Source organism: Dipodomys merriami, unplaced genomic scaffold (assembly GCF_024711535.1).
Source record: "Dipodomys merriami isolate MVZ:Mamm:240054 unplaced genomic scaffold, mDipMer1.0.p SCAF_26, whole genome shotgun sequence".
Taxonomy (NCBI): Eukaryota; Metazoa; Chordata; class Mammalia; order Rodentia; family Heteromyidae; genus Dipodomys; species Dipodomys merriami.
This window is the reverse complement of record NW_027204048.1, coordinates 3,042,808-3,062,805: the sequence shown is the minus strand read 5'-3', so window position 1 is coordinate 3,062,805 and position 19,998 is coordinate 3,042,808. Positions and strand designations below refer to the sequence as shown.

The window sequence follows — 19,998 nt, the reverse complement described above, 5'->3', positions numbered from 1 at the left end:
AATTTCACCAGTTTTCAATATTAGAAACAAATCCCTTCATTCTGTCAAATACCATAAAATTATAAATCCCACATTTTTATCTTCCCAAAACTCATTTTTACAATCCCCATACCTATTAACACAAAGGAAAATTGAAATGAAAGGCTAAGGAGGGTGAGTATACAGAGTTGGGAAATATTTTAGCAAGCTGAGTCTTGAAAGCAAAGGTAGTGGAAGAAAGGAAATGTAAGAACCATTAGATTTGAAGCTTGATTTTTTTCACTTTTACATATTTTGGGTCCAAAAAGGACCTGGCACACTACAAACACTTCATAAATAAGTGATGAATGACCCACTATTAGTCAAAAGAATATCTGATGTGGTTACCTCTAAGGAGATTTTTAAGCCTAAGCAAAGAACTAAGATTTATGATTAAACAAATTGTATACACACAGGAGCTGGTGACTCAAACCTGTAATCCTAGCTGTGCAGGAAGCTGAGATCTAAGCTTCAAGGTTCAAAGTCAATCTGGGCAGGAAAGTCTGTGAGATTCTCATTAATTACCAAAAAAGCCATAAGTATAAAAAGGCTCGAGTGCTAGCCTTAAGCAAAAAAGCTCAGGGACACCACCAAGCCCTCAAGATTTCAAGCCTAAGGACTGTTGCGCACCCATGCATGCATGCATGCATGCACGTACGTGTGTACACACACACACACACACACACACACACACAAATAACCTCCTTCCCAGAAAATTGTATACGTAACAAGCATTAGCAGGAACCTTTATGCACTGCTGGTGGGACCTTAAGTGGTACGGATGTTGTGGAAAGTAATTTGGAGGTTTCTTAAAAAGTTAAACAGAATTATCATATGTAATTCTTAAGTATATCCCACAAGAATTCAAAGAAGGCACTTAGATATTCATATACCAATAAATAAAACATAGTGTATACATGAAAGGGAATATCATTTAGTAATAAACAGGACTGAAATTCTGAGAAATGCTACAACATGAATAGGTTTTGAAAAGAATGCTAAGTAAAATAAGCCAGAGACAAAAGAAAACTATTGGACAATTTTATCTACATGAAGTACTTAGAAAAATAGCTATGATGATTCCGCAATACTGGGATGGTACTTAATGCTACTGAACCGTGCATTTAAATGTTTTATTTTACAATAAATATCATTCATATTTTAAATAATCAGTTAAAAACTCTAAACAGCAAAATGACTATGTGTATTAGCTGAATATTAAACATGTTTATAAATAAGAAAAACCAAAGCTGTGCAAATTTAAAGAATTATTTTCTTTAGAACAGTAAATGGAGCTAGGCACTGGTGGTTCATATCTGTAATCCCAGCTACTCAGGAGGCTGACCTATGAGGCTTGTGGTTTGAAGCCAACCTGGGCAGGAAAGTCCATTTGATTTGTATATCAGAGTTGGAGCTGTAACTTAAGTGGTAGAGTACAGTTCCTGAGTTCAATCCCTAGGACTGGCAAACACATGCACATGCACCCACACACGCACCCACAAACACACTCAAGAGTAAATAGATACAAACCTCCCACTGAGTGATCACAGTTTTCAGCTTCTGGATTTCAGCATCTTTCCTTTCAAGTTCCAACTTTAGTCTTTCAATTCTTCCATCTTTTAGAACCACTTCCTGAAAAAAAGAAAAACCATTTCAGATTTAAGATTACTCAATCCTGGTTTACAAGACTGCTTTGTGAAAAAAAATTAAGAGGAAAAATCCTATTTCTCACGTAACCTTAAACTATTTAACTACATTCTTTTGACTCAATTATAAGAACCTAATTATGTAAAGTGAAAACAGTTTTTATGATTAATCTAAAACTATAAGAATATTCTTTAGCATATCAGGCCTTTGAAATGATACTTATATCCTAGAATAAACATATTAAAGTTACTCCATGACAAGCTATTAGTCTATCTTATTTTGCACCATATACCAAAAATAAAAAAAAGTTATCTCCAAGTCATACTTTTGGTAAGTATAATTGGTTTAACTAATACTAACACAAAAATCTCTAACTAGGAGTATATACAGAGACTATTCTAAAAGTTTCAGATTTATTTGATATTAACTCATGATAGAATTTTTTTTTTTTTGGTTGGTCATAGGGCTTGAACTCTGGGTCTGAGAGCTGTCTCTCAGCTCTTCAGCTCAAGGCAAGCGCTCTACCACTTGAGCTACAGTGCCACTTCTGGTTTTCTAGTGGTTTATTGGAGATAAGAGTTTCACGGACTTTCCTGCCCAGGCTGGCTTTAAACCGAGATCCTCAGATCTTAGCCTACTGAGTTGCTAGGATAATAGGTGTGAGCCACTGGCGCCCTGCTCAGAAATGATTTTTATCTTGACCCAGGGTAGACATATACACAGTAACAATTTTAATGAAATTATACTGACATTTTCTTCTGTCCTTTTTTTTTGTTTTGTTTTCTAAGTACTGGTAATAATCTACTGAATGAAACCAAATGCTGTGTCAACAATGGTAGAATTAATTCTAGCTACATGGTTGGAGAACACACTGGACAAAAGTTGGCAAATACCTCCCTTGCATCTCAACAAAAATGCCAGGTAGGATGATATATACCTGCAATCACAGCTGTATGAGTATAAACAGATGATCATGGTTGGTGAGCAGCCCAGGCAAAAGAATGCCACCTTATTTGAAAAACAACTAATGGGCTGAAGGTGTGACTCAATTGGTAGAGCACCTGCTCAGCAGGTGCAAAGTTCTGAGTTCAAACAATAATATTCCCCCCCCCCATCCCCCGCAAAAAAAAAAAAAAAGAATAGTAGACTGAAGGTTGGTTTTCTTTTAGTTAATTCCTGGATAAAATTCACAGTTTAAAAGGATTTAACCTTGGAAAGACTTCTTCTTTACAAAGGGGTGCAAAAAATAATTTAAAAAAAGACAAGAGGGGGCTGGGAAAGTGGCTCACTGGTAAAGTGCTTGCCTCACATGCATGAGGCCCTAGGTTCAATTCCTCAGACCCACATAAGCAGAAAAAGCCAGAAGTGGTGCTATGGCTGAGCTGAAGAGCTGAGGGACAGCACCCAGGCCCAGAGTTCAGGCCCCATGACCAACAACAACAACAAAAAGACAAGAAAGGAGTGTAATGAAAAAGAGAAAGGAGATATAAAGGTAAGTAGAATATTTTTCAAATGGCTTTAATTTTTTTCTCCATTACACTGAATGGCAAGTCTTCAATTTTTAATTTATGAAAATTTCACATATGTAAAAGTTATATATACAAATATAGAGATATATAGCATATATAAAAATACATAAAATAACCCAATATATGGATTAAGAATTTGAGCATGGGGTTGGAGGTGTGGCTCAGTTAGCAGAGTGCTAGCTTGTAAGTGAAAGCATAAGGTACTGAGTTTGAAGCCTGATCTCAGCCAAAAAAAAAATTATAATTTGAACATTCTCTGAAAAAAATGTTGAAAATGTTAGGATCTGGAATGAGTCAGATTTTGAAAAATAAAACAAAAAAAAAGACCAAAATTTATTTTAATTAAATCTCTAAAAATAAAAAAATATTGTTACAAATTCCTTAGCAGCACCATGTCATATACCTTTCCCAGATCATATCCCCTAGGACATCCACTAATGGGAATTTTGTGTTATCACTGTCCTTGTTTTTTACTATTATCTATCTATCTATCTACCTACCTACCTACAAAAAAAAACCCTAGTATTTAAAAAAATGTAAATACCATTCTTATTCATAAGACTTAAAAATGGCCACCAACTGGATTTGAAATACTTGTGGGTTCTGGCTTTCTTAGGATAAAATTCTAACTTCTTAGTTTAATAAAAATAAATAAATAAACCGGACTGGGATGGTGGCTCAGTGGTAGAGTGCTTGCCTTGCATGCCTGAGGCCCTGGGTTCGATTTCTCAGCACCACATAAGCAGAAAAAGCTGGAAGTGGAGCTGTGGCTCAAGTGATAGAGAGTGCTAGCCTTGAGCTGAAGTGCTGAGGAATAGCACCCAGGTCCAGAGTTCAGGCCCATGACCGCCAAAAAAACCCCAAAAAACAAAAAAAAAAACCCACTTAAATCTGATCTACTACACTAAATATTAGTCCTATCCCATACTTACTTAACCCTCTATCTTCACAGTTTCAGAAATTTTCAGTTTCCTGAAAAGGTTTTCATAATTTGGAACCTCTGTTTCTGCAGCTGCCTTAGGAAGCAGTCTTTTTCCATTTTTCAGTTTATATAATACAAAATTGAAAATCTTTCACATGTACCAAGTGATCTATTACCTTTTCTATTCAAAACCTCTTTTTTAAGCTGTTCACATCTCCTTTTAAGCTTTTATTATGCTAAATAAAAATCCATATAGTGGTCGTGTCTATCTCCTTTTATTTCCACTATTTGAATGCCTAAAAGAAGAAGGTAATCTCTTTCCCCAACACCTGTGCCTAACTTTACATAGAATGCATGCTCAGTAAGTATTGGTCAATGAATAAGCTACATACATAATTTTAGTGAAAATATCTTTGTGGGACGATTAAGATAATATCTTAAAACATTAGTTTTTACAATTATCCTTGGATTCCAATGCTTATTTTTTTTAAAAAAACATAATTTGGGTAACACTGATCAATATGTATCATACTCACAGGCTGACATGTTAAACTAAAACTCCTTTGTATAACTACTTAAGTAAAAATATTTAAAAAGATAATTTGAATTTTTAATTTCATTGTGATTTTAACATAATTTTCTATTTAACATGCCTGGTTGTGTTCATGAGCAGTATTATCTGTTCCATTATATTCTGTAAGCTGTTCTCTTCTTTTTTCTCTAATAAGAATTTTATGAACATCATCTTCCAGTCTATTGAAGAATCCTCCATCATGTGAAAAAGTCTGAGAAGTCAATTCCTGTCAAAAATGAATTATAATTTACTATCATTCAACACAAACGTGTATGCATTTAATAAGCTTAACTTTAAACCAGGGGTGGGGAATCTTCAGCCTGTGGGCCAAATAAGGCTAAATCAGTGGATGACAAAACAGGGACATATGCTCGTCAGCTGCCCAAGCCTGTTTGCTCATATTATAATTTTGTTTTGCTTTTGCTTTTTTTTTTGGGGGGGGGGGAGGGGGGGTCTGGTCATGGAGCCTGAACTCTGGGCCTGAGCGCTATCCCTCAGCTCTTCAGCTCAAGGCTAGTGCTCTACCACTTGAGCTACAGCACCACTTCCAGCTTTTTTCTTTTTGCTTATGTGGTGCTGAGGAATCGAACCCAGGGCCTCAGGCATGCAAGGCAAGCACTCTACCACTGAGCCACCTTCCCAGCCCTCGTATTATAATTTTGTAAGGCCTGAAATTACATTATAAATATCCAGTAGCTCCTGTTAAAAAAAGAATCCCCTGGGCTGGGAAGGTATCTCAGTGGTAGAGCGCTTGCCTTGCATGCCTGAGACCCTGGGTTCGATTCCTCAGCACTACATAAGCAGAAAAAGCTGAAAGTGGCAATGTGGCTCAAGTGGTAGAGCACTAGCCTTGAGCTGAATAGCTGAGGGACAGCGCCTAGGCCCAGAGTTCAGGCCCCATGACCGGACCCACCAAAAAAACAAACAAAAAAAGAATCCCCACCAGTGACAGATAAAGAATGAAAGAAAAGAATCATAGCTCAGAGACAATTAAGTACTTAATCCTTCTTCATCTCCAGAAGATAAATTGTAGAGACACATTTGCAAATGTTCTTTTCTTTATGTGTTTTGGAGTTCATAGTGGTAGACTTTTTGTTTTGGGGGTACTGGGTTTGAACTTAGGGCCTTGGGTTTACTAGGAAAGCACTTTTACAGTCTGTTAGGCTTTAGTTCTTTTTGAGATAAAGTTTTAAGTTTTTGTCTGGCCTCTGAGGTTCCAATTTACTCTTCCCCACATTTTGAGATGGCAGGTTTAGCCAACTTTTAGCCAGGGCTGGTTTTAAACCACCATTCTTCCAATCTCTACATCCCAAGTAGTCAGGATTACAGGCATGAGTCACTGAGACAGGATCTTGCTATGACATAGCATAGAAAGTCTCAGGCCAGCCTGAGACTTGCAACCCTCCTGCCTCAACAGGTATCACTGGTATCACTGCCTTTATCATCACACTAACAACTGTTTAACATTTAAATATATAACTTCTAAGACTAACCTACTTATTGTATATACATCAATAGCTTTAAAACTATATTCATATGCTAAGAGCTGGTGGTTAATTCCTGTCATCCTAGCTACTCAGGAGACTTGCAGTTCAAAGCCAGATCAAGAAGGAAAGTACAGAAGACTTTTTTTTTTTTTTTTTGCCAGTCCTGGGCCTTGAACTCAAGGCCTGGGCTTTGTCCCTGAGCCTCTCTGTGCTCAAGGCTAGTACTCTACCACTTGTGCCACAGTGCCACCTCTGGCCTTTTCTGTTTATGTGGTATGAAGGAATCAAACCCAGAGCTTCATGCATGCTAGGCAAGCACTCTACCACTAAGGCACATTCCCAGTCATAAACAAGACTCATCTCTAATTAAGCACCAAAAAGCCAGAATACCCAGGCCTTGAATCTGCATCCAGGACTGATGCACACACACACACACACACACACACACACACACACACACACACACACACACACACACACACACACACACACACACACACACACACACACACACACACACACACACACACACACACACACACACACACACACACACACACACACACACACACCAGAGCTTTATAACCATCACAACAATTCTGTAAACTTTTATACTCAAAAAACAAACTCTAGCCAGGGGCCAGTGGTTTACATCTGTAATCCTAGCTACTCAGGAAGCTAAGATCTGCAGATCAGGATTCAAAGCCAGCCCTGGCAGGAAAGCCCATGAGATTTTTATCTCCAATTAACCAGAAGCTGGAGGGCTGTGGTTCAAGTAGTTCAGCACTATCCTTGAGCAAAAACAGGCTCTGAGGTCAAGCTTGAGGAAGTGGAAGAAAGGGAAGGGGCAGGAAGGAAGCTCTAAGAAATACTGATCTATTTTCTATCTGTAATATATTTTCTATCTGGAATTGACCTATTTTAGATACTTCATATAAATAGAATAAACCAAAAGGTGAATTTTTGTCACTAGTTTCTTTACCCTAGCAAAACGTTTAAAGTTTATCTAGTATTATAACCCAACCAAGTAATTATGACCTTAACAATGCCCACAAGTCATTGCTAACTGGTAGGTATGACTTTTAAAAAGTCTTTTTTACCTTATAAAATACTTCCAGTATATTCTGATAACATTTAACTTTAAAACAATAAATATGAAATGCTTAATATCTGTAGAATTTCAGTGGAAGAAACGTTAGCATCTAATCAGCATCTAAATAAATTTCTTGTCACTAAAATGTTGTAGTTCCACCTAATTATCAGTATGCCTATAGATTCGTATGCCTAAAGATAAAAATTTTCATGATTTGGGGCTGGGAAGGTGGCTCAGTGGTAGAGCGCTTGCCTTGCATGCCTGAGGCCCTTGGTTCGATTCCTCAGCACCACATAAGAAAAAAGAAAAAAGGCAGAAGTGGTGCTGTGGCTCAAGGGGTAGAGCGCTAGCCTTGAGCTGAAGAGCTGAGGGACAGCGTCCAGGCCCAGAGTTCAGGCCCCACGACTGGACCCCCCCCCCAATTTTTTTTTTCATGATTTACTTTAATAACCTGGGGGAGAGGAGAAGGCAAAAAGAACCACAACCTCCCTTATTTACCGCAGGAAAAAGAAAAAACTGAACATAAAATGTAAATTCTTCCATACTATTAATAGGTCTAGCCAATTTAATTTAATTCAAATTCTGAGCACCACTATACAATGAGCAAGACAGTATGATGCTTACATGAATGTAGAAATACAGATCAATGAAATAGAAGATTCCAGAATTAAGCTTTTACATTTATAGCCAATTTACTTTTAACGCAATTATAAAGACATTTTAGTAAGGAAAGGCAGTATTTTCAATAGATGCTGCTGGAAGAATTGGATATGCACAGGCTGAAAGCTGTGTTTTTGTTCTTTCTCCACCTGATATACAGGAAGAACTAATACTATAATTTCTACAGTAATCATGGTCTGGAGTTGGGTAAAACAGTATTAAGCTGGGTGATGGTGGCTCATGCTTGTAATCCTAGGTACTCAGGAGGCTGAGATCTGAGAATCTTGGTTCAAAGCCAGCCCAGGCAGAAATGTCCCTGTGAGACTCAGATCCAATTAATCACTTAATAACCAGAAGTGGTACTCTCTCAAGACATAGAGCACTAGCCTTGAGAACAAAGAGGCTCAGAGACAACACCCAGACCGAGTTCAAGCCCCCAAACTGACAAAAAACAAAAAACCCTAAAACATTATTAAATCACCAGTTGTAAAATCCATTTAAAAATGATAAACTAGACTTAATCAATACTTAAGATTTCTGTGCTTCAAAAGACACAATTAAGAACATAAAAAGAGGCAAAGTACAGTTTGGGCAAAAATAATTGGCAATCATACATCTGACAGAAGACTTGTATCCAGATATAGGAAGAAATCTCACTTATGGGCAAAAAAAATTGAAAGAATTTATCAAAAAGGATATGAGAACTGGTGACAATCAGATGAAAAGATGTTCTCTAGTTATTAGTAAATGCAAATTAAAATTACAGTGAAATATACCACACAAACTATTGTGGCTCTAATCAAAACAAGAGACAAGGATATGTAGAAACTCATAAACTGCTGTAGATAGATTGGCACATGGCTAGCCAATGTTGAAAAAATAGACAGATTTATTAAAGTGCTAAATTTCAAATGTATAACCTCGACAAGCATAAAAAATTTCAGTCTCAACGGGCGCCAGTGGCTCACACCTGTAATCCTAGCTACTGAGGAGGCTGAGATCTGAGGATCACCATTCAAAGCCAGCCCGGGCAGAAAAGTCCGGGAGACTCTTATTTCCAAAAAAACCACTAGAAAACTGGAAGTGGCACTGTGGCTCAAGCGGTAGAGTGCTCGCCTTGAGCTGAAGAGCTGAGGGACAGTGTTCAGGCCCAGAGTTCAAGCCCCATGACCGACAAAAAAATTAAAAAATTCAGTCTCATGTAGGAAAGGAAATGTACTCATTACCTGACTCAGATAAATGTAATCCCTCTGTATATCACCTCTATGATAATAAAGTCAATTTTAAAAATTCAATCCCATCACAACAAAAAAAGTAAAAGTTGGGGCTGGGAAGGTGGCTCAGTGGTAGAGTGCTTGCCTTGCATGCATGAGGCCCTGCTTTCAATTCCTCAGCACCACATAAGCAAAAAGAAAAAAGCCAGAAGTGGCACTGTGGCTCAAGTGGTAGAGTGCTAGCCTTGAGCTGAAGAGCTGAGGGACAGTGCCCAGGCCCAGAGTTCAGGCCCCACGACCGGAAAAAAAAAAAAAAAAAAGTAAAAGTTAAACATAAATTTACCATAAAACTCAGCAGTTTCACTCACAGTTAAATGTCTAAGAAGAAGGAAACAAAAGCTCACAAAGATATATATCAAGTATTCAAAGCAAGTTCATCAACTGGTGAATAAACATTTAAACAATGGCATTATACAATGGAATACTGTTTTATCAATAAAGTTGACTAACTACTGATACATGCCACAAGATGGACAAACCCCCAAATCACTATGCTAAGTGAAGGAAGTCAAACATAAAAGATTACATTTATATAAGTTCATGGTACATTATCAGAAAAGGCAAATTTGTAGAGATAGAGAACAGATCAGTTCATTGCCAGGAACCCAAGGTGATTGTAGGGAGTGACTATGAATGCATGTGGAGGGACTATTTGGGATTATGAAAATAATTAAATGGGATTATGGTTGTACAATGCTACATTATACTATAAATGGGACTCAGGCTCTAGCTCAGTAGAAAAATGAACACCTAGGATTAGCGTAAGTGAAGCCCTGTTTGATCTCCACCCACCAAAAATTATATATGCAAATACATGTGTATATATACAAACATATATATAGTATGCATGACTGAATTATATACATGCAATTGATTAATTTAATGGTATATAAATTGTAAAGATCAATAAAACTTTTTCATAAAAAAGGCTTCTATAAAGGAAAAAAGAAAAACTTAGGAAAACGGAATGGCAGGGACAACAATGCATCTCTCTATACTTTCTCTTAATATAAATGGGCTGAATTCGCCAATTAAAAGAAAACGAACTGAGGACTGGATAAGAAAACAAGACCCATCCATCTGTTGCCTTCAGGAGACCCACCTCTCAGCCAAACATACAAACAAACTCAGAGTGAAGGGGTGGAAAAGGATCTACCAATCAAACGCCCCCAGTAAGAAAGCAGGTGTAGCTATCCTGATATCTGACAAAATAAACTTTTCATTAAAATCAGTACAGAAAGACAAGGACGGACACTACATATTAATAAAGGGAACAATCCAAGAGGAGGATATAACCATCATCAACTTATATGCCCCAAATATTGGTGCACCCAGATATGTCAAACAAATGCTCTCAAACTTACAGAATAAAATAGATCCCAATACAATAATACTAGGAGACTTTAACACACCACTCTCACCAAAGGACAGGTCTACCAACCAGAGGATTGGCAAAGAAGCTACCGAATTAAGAGAGGCCATACTGCAAGCGGAATTAACTGACATCTACCGAGTATTTCACCCTAAAACAACACAGTACACATTCTTCTCAGCAGCTCATGGAACTTTCTCCAAAATAGACCATATCATAGTTCATGCAAGGAACTTAAGCAAATACAAAGGGATTGACATAATCCCCTGTATCCTATCTGACCACAGTGGAATCAAGCTAGCTCTCAATAACAAAGCATACCGCAGAAATTTCTCCAATACATGGAAATTGAACAGCACACTCCTTAACAATGCCTGGATAACAGAAGAGATCAGAGAAGAAATAAAGCATTTCCTACAACTCAATGAAAATGAAAACACCTCACAAAGAAACTTGTGGGACACAGCAAAAGCAGTCCTGAGGGGCAAATTTATTGCCCTCAGTGCCCACATCAAGAGAATGGAGACAGACCAAGTAAATAATCTCATGTTGCAATTAAAACAGCTAGAAAAACAGGAAAAAATGGAACCTAAAGCTACTAGAAGAAGCCAGATAACCAAATTAAAAGCAGAGATTAACCAATTAGAAAATCAGAAAACCATAACCAAAATAAACCAAACAAAAAGCTGGTTCTTTGAAAAAATAAACAAAATTGATGGCCCATTGGCTAGATTAATTAAAAAAAGAAGAGAGGAAACCCATATTAATAGGATTAGGGATGCCACGGGAAACATCACCACACGTACCCAAGATATCCAAACAATTCTAACAGACTACTTTCAAAAGCTATACTCTCTAAAGGAAGAAAATCGGGCAGAAATGGATGCATTTTTAGAGAAATACAAGTTGCCCAAACTGAGCAAAGAAGAAGTTAACCAATTAAATAAGCCAATATCCTATAATGAGATACAGGAAGCTATCAAAAGTCTTCCAACAAAAAAAAGCCCAGGACCAGATGGATTCACAGCAGAATTCTATAAGACCTTTAAACAAGAACTAATACCCATACTCCTCAAGCTCTTCAGAGAAACAGAGAAGGAAGGAGCTATCCCAAACTCATTCTACGAAGCCAATATCACACTCATCCCCAAACCAGGCAAAGACCCAACCAAAAAGGAGAATTACAGGCCAATCTCCTTGATGAACACAGATGCAAAGATCCTTAACAAGATTCTAGCTAACAGAATCCAGAAACACATAAAAAAAATAATTCACTATGACCAGGTAGGCTTCATCCCAGAGACACAGGGATGGTTTAACATACGTAAGTCAATAAATGTAATCCAACATATCAACAGAGCCAAGGTCAAGAATCACATGATTATCGCTACAGATGCAGAAAAGGCCTTTGACAAAATTCAACATTCATTCATGCTAAAAGCTCTGGAGAAAATAGGAATAGAAGGAACATTTCTAAAAACAATAAAAGCCATTTATGACAGACCAATAGCCAATATTATACTTAATGGGGAAAAGCTACAACCAATTCTCCTAAAATCAGGAACAAGGCAAGGATGCCCACTGTCTCCACTCCTCTTCAATATAGTCCTAGAACCCTTAGCCAGGGCAATAAGGCAAGAAAAAGACATTAAAGGGATCCGCATAGGAAAAGAAGAAGTTAAACTATCCCTTTTTGCAGACGACATGATATTATACCTCCACGATCCCAAAAACTCCATCCCCAAACTCTTAGAAATCATAAATCACTTTGGCAAAATAGCAGGATACAAAATAAACCCACAAAAATCAGTTGCCTTCCTATACACTGATAATGTACAGGAAGAGAGGGAAATAAAGGGAGCAACCCCATTCACAATAACCTCCCGAAAAATAAAATATTTAGGAATTAACCTAACCAAAGATGTAAAAGAACTATTTAATGAGAACTATAAAAAGTTAAAGAAAGAAATTGCAGAAGACACTAGGAAATGGAAAGACCTCCCATGCTCCTGGATAGGCCGACTTAATATAGTAAAGATGGTAATACTTCCAAAACTAATATACAAATTCAACGCAATTCCTATTAAAATCCCAATGACGTACATCACTGAAATACAGAAAACAGTCCAAAAATTCATATGGAACAACAAAAGACCTAGAATAGCCAAAACAATTCTAGGGGATAAAGACAATATGGGAGGGCTATCCATGCCGAACTTCAAACTCTACTACAGAGCTATAATAACAAAGACAGCATGGTACTGGCACAAAAACAGACCCGAAGACCAATGGAACAGAATAGAAGATCCAGAAATAAATCCACAGGCCTACAGCCAGCTGATATTCGACAAAGGAGCCAAAGACATACAATGGAAGAAACACAGCCTCTTCAACCGCTGGTGCTGGGAAAACTGGGCAGCCACATGCAGAAAACTAAAAGTGGACCCCAGCCTATCACCATGCACCAACATCAACTCAAAATGGATTAAAGACCTTAACATTAAACCTGAATCTCTGAAACTACTGCAGGACAGAGTAGGAGAGACACTTGAACTAATAGGCACAGGAAGGAACTTCCTGAACAGAGTCCCAGGGTCACAACAAATTGGAGAGAGACTCGACAAATGGGACTACCTTAAAATAAAAAGCTTCTGCACAGATAAAGCTATCGCAACCAAGCTAGAAAGACAACCAACTAATTGGGAAAAAATATTTACCAGCAATATATCAGACAAGGGGTTAACATCCTGTATATACAGGGAACTCAAGAAACTAATCCCTCCCAAACCCAATACACCAATTACTAAATGGGCAAGGGAACTAAAGAGGGACTTCTCAAATGAAGAAATAAAAATGGCAAAGAAACACATGAGGAAATGTTCATCATCCCTGGTGGTGAAGGAAATGCAAATAAAGACAACCCTGAGATACCACCTTACCCCAGTCAGAATGTCCCACATCCACAAATCAGCCAACGACAAATGCTGGAGGGGATGTGGAGAACGAGGAACACTATTACACTGCTGGTGGGAATGTACACTCATACAACCACTTTGGAAAGCAGTCTGGAGGGTCCTTAGAAAGCTAAAGATTGACCTCCCTTACGACCCAGTCATACCACTTCTAGGCATCTACCCTGAACAACAGGAACCAATATACAAGGACACGTGCACCTCCATGTTTATTGCAGCACTGTTCGCAATAGCTAGGATATGGAAACAACCTAGATGCCCCACCACAGATGAATGGATCCAAAAATTGTGGTATCTATACACAATGGAATATTATGCAGCCATTAGAAATGACAAAATAATGGCATTTGCAGGGAAATGGATGGAGCTAGAAGGAATCATGTTGAGCGAGGTAAGCCAAGAACGAAGAGACAAACAGTACATGGTCTCCCTGATAAGTGGATGATGAATCCAAAATGTTAGGTGATATGACAAAACTAACAGGACTTAAGAAACAAAGAACTCCCACTCATCTGGTTGAACCACTACTAAATATCCCCATGCTGCTGATCACATATATGGTATATAACATATGAGCACCGTTATATATTACAGACTGTTATAGACAATTTGCTCCAGGAAAGTTAGAATGAACTTGTGACTTTAAATGAGCATCATTATTCCACAATACTGTGAATTTCCGGAAATTAAGTAATCACTTAATCACGATCAAAAAAAAAAAAAAAAAAAAAGAACCTTGGGGAAGGGAGGGAGGGAGGGGATGGTAGGGGGAAAACAATGGAGGGGGTAACAATGTTCAAGAGGAAGTGGAAGTGTACTCATTACCTCACTCATGTAACTGTAACCCTCTGTATAGTATCTCTACAATAAAAAAAATTAAAAAAAAAAAAAAGGCTTCTATAACCCCATTATTCCTTTTAAAAACTAGAACATTATATACTTTGTGTTGCTACCCTTTTGTACTTTTTCCTATCCTCATCTCCCTGCTTCCAACAGAAGTAACCATCTGTTTATCATTTCCATCTTTTTTAAAAATTTGTTTTTCAGATACACCGCTAAACTTCATTTGGCTTGCTTTTTCACATGATAAATTTATCAGCCACACACTCTATACTTAACAATTGTTAAGGTTTTCCTCTTATCTCTTTCCTTTTTCTGGCTTAGGTATTTTATAGGAAAGACACCATGACATTTCATCTCAAAATTCTAACATATGCAGCTAGAAAAAAATTCTAATTTAACCATAATATCCTAACACTAATAAAACCATATTCCTTAGTATCATAATATACATAGCTCATACAGTACTTAAATTTCAACAAAATGTCTTTTATTAATATTCTAATAAAGGCCTTCAGGGTGTTGGAGGCCTAGCTCAGGTGGTAAGAGTACCAGCCGAGGAGTGAAAGCAAGTGTCAGATATGATCCTGGTCTTGAACAGGAAACAAAGCAAGAAAGCAAGCACGTAAGAGAGAAAGAGAGAGAGAGAGAGAAAGAGAGAGAGAAAGAGAGAGAGAAAGAAAGAGAGAAAGAAAGAAAAGAAAGAAAGAAAGAGGGAGAGAGGGAAGGAAGGAGGAAAGGAGGGAGGGAGGGAGAAAGAAAGGGAGAAGGAAACAAGGAAGGAAGGAAGGAAGAAAGGAAGGAAGGAAGGAAGGGCCTTCAATTGCATTTGGTTATTTCTCAAGTCTCTTTTAATCTGCCCATTCCTTATATTTTCTACTTAAAACATTTATATTTGTAGAGAACTACTATATTCCAGAATTTTCTTTTTTGGTTGGCACTGGGGCTTGATTCAGGGCTTTGTGGTTACTTAATTAGGTGCTCTTGAACCATGCCTCTGACCTTTTTTGTTTTATCTTTCAAATAAAGTCTTACATTTTTGCTCTGCAGGCTCAAATCTACATCCTTCTGTTTCTATCTCCTTCATAGCCTGGATGACAGGTGAGAACTATCACACCCAGCTTATTGGTTATGATGGGGTCTTGCTAACTTTTTGCTTGGGCTTTAATTTATTCTAATTTATGTGTGCTAGTTCTTCTGTTGTATATATTGTATATATTGTATATATTCCGAAGTATAGATTGTGAAAAGCCTTTTTCTCCTACTGCTCTCTGCATGCCTCAGCCTTCTTTGGTAACTGCAGTTATAATTCCTTAGGTATTTTTTCACAAATAGTCTACTCAAACACAAACACATCAATGATCACTGAAAATTTAAATCCACACAACTATACTTAGAAGGGCTGCAGTCAGGAAGAACAGATGAATGTGGGTCTGATGAGGTAAGAGTTAACTGGAGATACCCTTCCCAGAAGTAACAGCATTTAAAAAGGTAGCATATTAATATTAAAAAAACATTAAGAATTAAGCAATATTCTTTAAAAGCATGATTAATTAGGTTTTATAAAGCCATGTTATAACAAGCACTTCTACTCTGTTACCAATTCTGCTTGTCCATAATGTTCATAGGATGTTCTGGAGTAGAACTGTAGTTGAAAGAGATTGGTGGAATAATAGGCAACATCTCTTGGGACATTTAATTAAGAAAAGTCAACTTGCAAGTCATACTTGCAATTCCACCTATGAGGGTGTGCAGGTAGGAGGACTGATGTCTGAGGCAATCCCTGGCAAAAACAAGAGACTCTATCTGAAAAATAGCCAAAGCAAAAAAGGGCTCATGTACAATTCAAATCCTAAACCATCTGCCTAGCAAGGCCAAGGCCCTAAGTTCAAACCCTAGCATTACCAAAAAAGAAGAGGAGAAGGAAGAGGAGGAAGAAAAGAAGAAAGAGGAATTGTGTCTTCTTCCTTATTCCTGCATGAGAGAGAGTAGGAAGAAATAGGACTAGAAAGTACTGAGATTATTAACACATAATTAAGGTAGAAAGAGAATAAGGATAAAATCAACCTGACAAGGACATAAAAGAATGTGCATGTAATTTAAGTACCCCTCAACATCTATACAAAAAGTATAAAACTCAGTTGGGAGAGGTGGTTCAAGTTTTTTTTTTTTTGTCGGTTGTGGGGCCTGAACTCTGGGCCTGGGTGCTGTCCCTCAGCTCTTCAGCTCAAGGCTAGCACTCTACCACTTGAGCCACAGCACCACTTCCGGCTTTTTCTGCTTATGTGGTGCTGAGGAATCGAACCCAGGGCCAAGCCTGGGCAAAAAAAAAAAAAAAGTTCCCAAGACTCCATCTTAATCAATGGGCGAACATCTGTTATCCCAGCTATGAACGAAGCACAGTGGCCACATGCCTGTCATTCACAGATGATATAGGAAAGCACAAGTAGGATGAATGCAGACTAGGAAAGCCAGGCATCAACAGCAAAGCCCTGTCTCAAAAATAACCAACGTGTAGGATGGAGGCTTGGCTCAGTTGGCAGAATGTTAGCCATTGAGCCAAAGAGAGAGGTACCAAGCTCAAGTTCTGGTCTAGGATCTAAAAAATAAAATTACAAAAAAACCAAAGCAAAAATGGGTGGAGGCATAGCTCAAGTGCCTAGCAACCAAGAGCCTGAATTTAATCCCTAATATTGTCCCCCAAAGTACAAAAATTCTTTTTTTGGGGGGGGACCGGTCGTGGGGTCTGAACTCTGGGCCTGGGTGCTGTCCCTCAGCTCTTCAGCTCAAGGCTAGCGCTCTACCACTTGAGCCACAGCACCACTTCCGGCTTTTTTTCTTTTTGCTTATGTGGTGCTGAGGAATTGAACCCAGGGCCTCATGCATGCAAGGCAAGCGCTCTACCACTGAGCCACCTTGCCAGCCCCCCAAAATTAATTCTTGAGCTTTATCCAGTAAATACAACTTAAGGGTGGGCAGATGAGAATAATATTTTTCTCAACAGAATTAAGGAACTTTATAGTAGCCATAAAATATTTCTTGGCAGAAGTAATATTAAAGATGAAATTAACTGGATACACAGCATGTAATGTAAAAAAGGACTGGTTCATTTGTACGAACAGAAAACATACTTTGCATTTTAGAGTTCAGATAGAAACTTTTTCAGACTACTTTTTTTAGATTCTCTGAAAACACAGTTCTATATTCTTAGGACAATGGCCTAACCATCATAACATTTAAATATTTAAGTTCTGGAAAGTGAATACAGGTTAAACACCCTTAAAAAAAAAAAAAAACCAAACCACAACCTTAAAATTCAAGCATCCCATCCAATTTGGAGCATTTCGTATTTTTGCCAGATGTTCAATGAGGAAAGTCTGTGTAAATATTCCTAAATCCAAAAACTGAAATACCTGAAACATTCCTGGTCTCAAGCATTTTTGATAAGCGTTACTCACTTGTAATACCACTAATGGAAGTAGAACATCAGCTTTTAACAAGTGTGAATAAATGTCATTTTTGACTAATTTTAAAAATAGTTATATGGGGCTGGGAATGTGGCTTAGTGGTAGAGTGCCTTGCCCTGCATGCATGAAGCCCTAGGTTTGATTGCTCAGTACTACATAAACTGAAAAGCCAGAAGAGGCACTGTGATTCAAGTGGGATAGTGCTAATTTTGAACAAAAGCAGCTCAGGGACAGTGACCTAACCCTGAGTTCAAGCCCCAGGACTGGCAAAAAAAAAAAAAAAAGCTATATGGGAAATGAATCATAATTATACATCTTATAATGTATAATGTCTTAACTGTAAGAATTTTTAAAACATTTTAATATTTATGAAATTATTTAGTAACAGAAGACAGAACACTGCTCTAAAACAAAATATCTAATTTCACATACAGATGTATATTTAAACACAACTCATCTTAATATTATATAGACAGGATCCTGTGTATTGGCTTTTTTTTTGGCTTTTTCAAAGAAAGAAGAAAAGGTAAGCATAGGATAGTATCAGTCTACATACATGGTCATTTAAATTTTAATCTAAGAACTAGTGACAGTGATTTGTAAACAACTGAAGAATTATATCTTGTATGGTGGCACATACCTATAATCTCAACTACTTGGGAGGTCAACATCAGGAAGATGGCAGTTTGACAGCAGCCAGAGCAAAAAATTACAGAGATCTTTGGTTAACTGGAGATAAGAGTCTCAGGGACTCTCCTGCCTGGGCTGGCTTTGAACTGCAATCCTCAGATCTCAGCCTTCTGAGTAGCTGGGCCCTGCTTGGAGGTCTTAACTCCCCAAAAGCTAGGCATGGTGAAACATTCCTATAATTCTAGCTATGTGGGAGGCCTTAAGTAGGAGGAGAGCTTTAAGAGTCTAGCCCTGGGAAAAACTAGAGACTATATGAAATAAAACTAAAGCAAGAAAGATTAGGGGCTCAAGTGGTAACACATTTGCCTGGCATGTATGAGGCCTAGAATTCCAACCCTGGTTTTCGCCCTCCCCCCAACAAAGACTTGAGATTTTTTAACTATAAATTAATGTATGTGTAATTAAGGACTAATTGATGTGGTTTTCTAAGACTTGGATTTTATTTTCCTAACACGGCAAGTAAATAAGTAAATACCCGGAAAAAAAGGGACCACATAAGAATATTCTAAAGCAAAATTGAGGGATAGTTGACCATGAAAAAAGTCAATGAGAATGACTGACAAGAAAACATAGTAGAAAGAGAACAATGAAACTTTGAAACCATTACTAAAAAAAAAAAAAAAAAAAAAAAATCAAAAGAACTTAACATTTCTTCCTCAATGGTAGAGGGTATTTCACAATAATATCTCTTAATTATAAAAGGCTTGTAGAAGCAGTAGTAACATCTTGAAAAAACCCATAACACTATCTAATGATAAAAGGTAATATAATCAATGTTACTCATTCTGATAGGCCCTATCTATAGGCTCACAGATCACTTTACAATTTCCATAATTTCAAAAATACCTGAGATACGGTATCTTAGGAAGAGGTTTTTTTGTTGGTTTCTTGTGGGATTTTGTTTCTTGGTTTTGATTTTGGTATTTGGAGGAAGGGTCTTACTATGTACCTAGGCTGACCTTAAACTCAATATGTACCCCCTAGGCTGGTGTTGAACTCAGAATCCTCCTGCCTCTGAATCTTGAGTATACCACCACATCCAGCAGGATATTTGTTTGTTCTTTAATTTTTCTTTTCTTTTCTTTTCTTTTTGTTGGTCATGGAGCTTGAACTCTGGGCTTGGGCGCTGTCCCTCAGCTCTTCAGCTCAAGGTTAGTGCTCTACCGCTTGAGCCACAGTGCCACTTCCGGTTTTCTAGTGGTTTACTGGAGATAAGAGTCTCACGGAGTTTCCTGCCTGGGCTGGCTTTGAACCGCGATCCTCAGATCTCAGCCTCTGAGTAGCTAGGATTACAGGTGTGAGCCACCAGCACCTAGCAATTTTTTTTCTTAATATATATTTTTATTTAAAGATATTGTATAGAGAGGGGTTACAGTTACATGAGCAAGGTAATGAATGAGTCCATTTCCTATCGAGCATCGTTACACCATATTACTCCCCTACCATCCCTTTC

General features: G+C 37.8%; 1 protein-coding gene across 1 annotated transcript in view; it reads right to left on the bottom strand.

Annotated features, from left to right (window-relative positions):
• The window catches only part of Gkap1 (G kinase anchoring protein 1), a 55,122-nt gene that overhangs the window by 10,023 nt on the left and 25,101 nt on the right, over positions 1 to 19,998 (bottom strand). Inside the window, exons 7-8 of the mRNA XM_070035512.1 lie at positions 4,770 to 4,916; positions 1,549 to 1,650 (exon numbers count right to left, since the gene is read on the bottom strand). Coding sequence (XP_069891613.1) covers positions 1,549 to 1,650; positions 4,770 to 4,916 — 249 coding nt within the window. The remainder of the gene's footprint in view (positions 1 to 1,548; positions 1,651 to 4,769; positions 4,917 to 19,998) is intronic.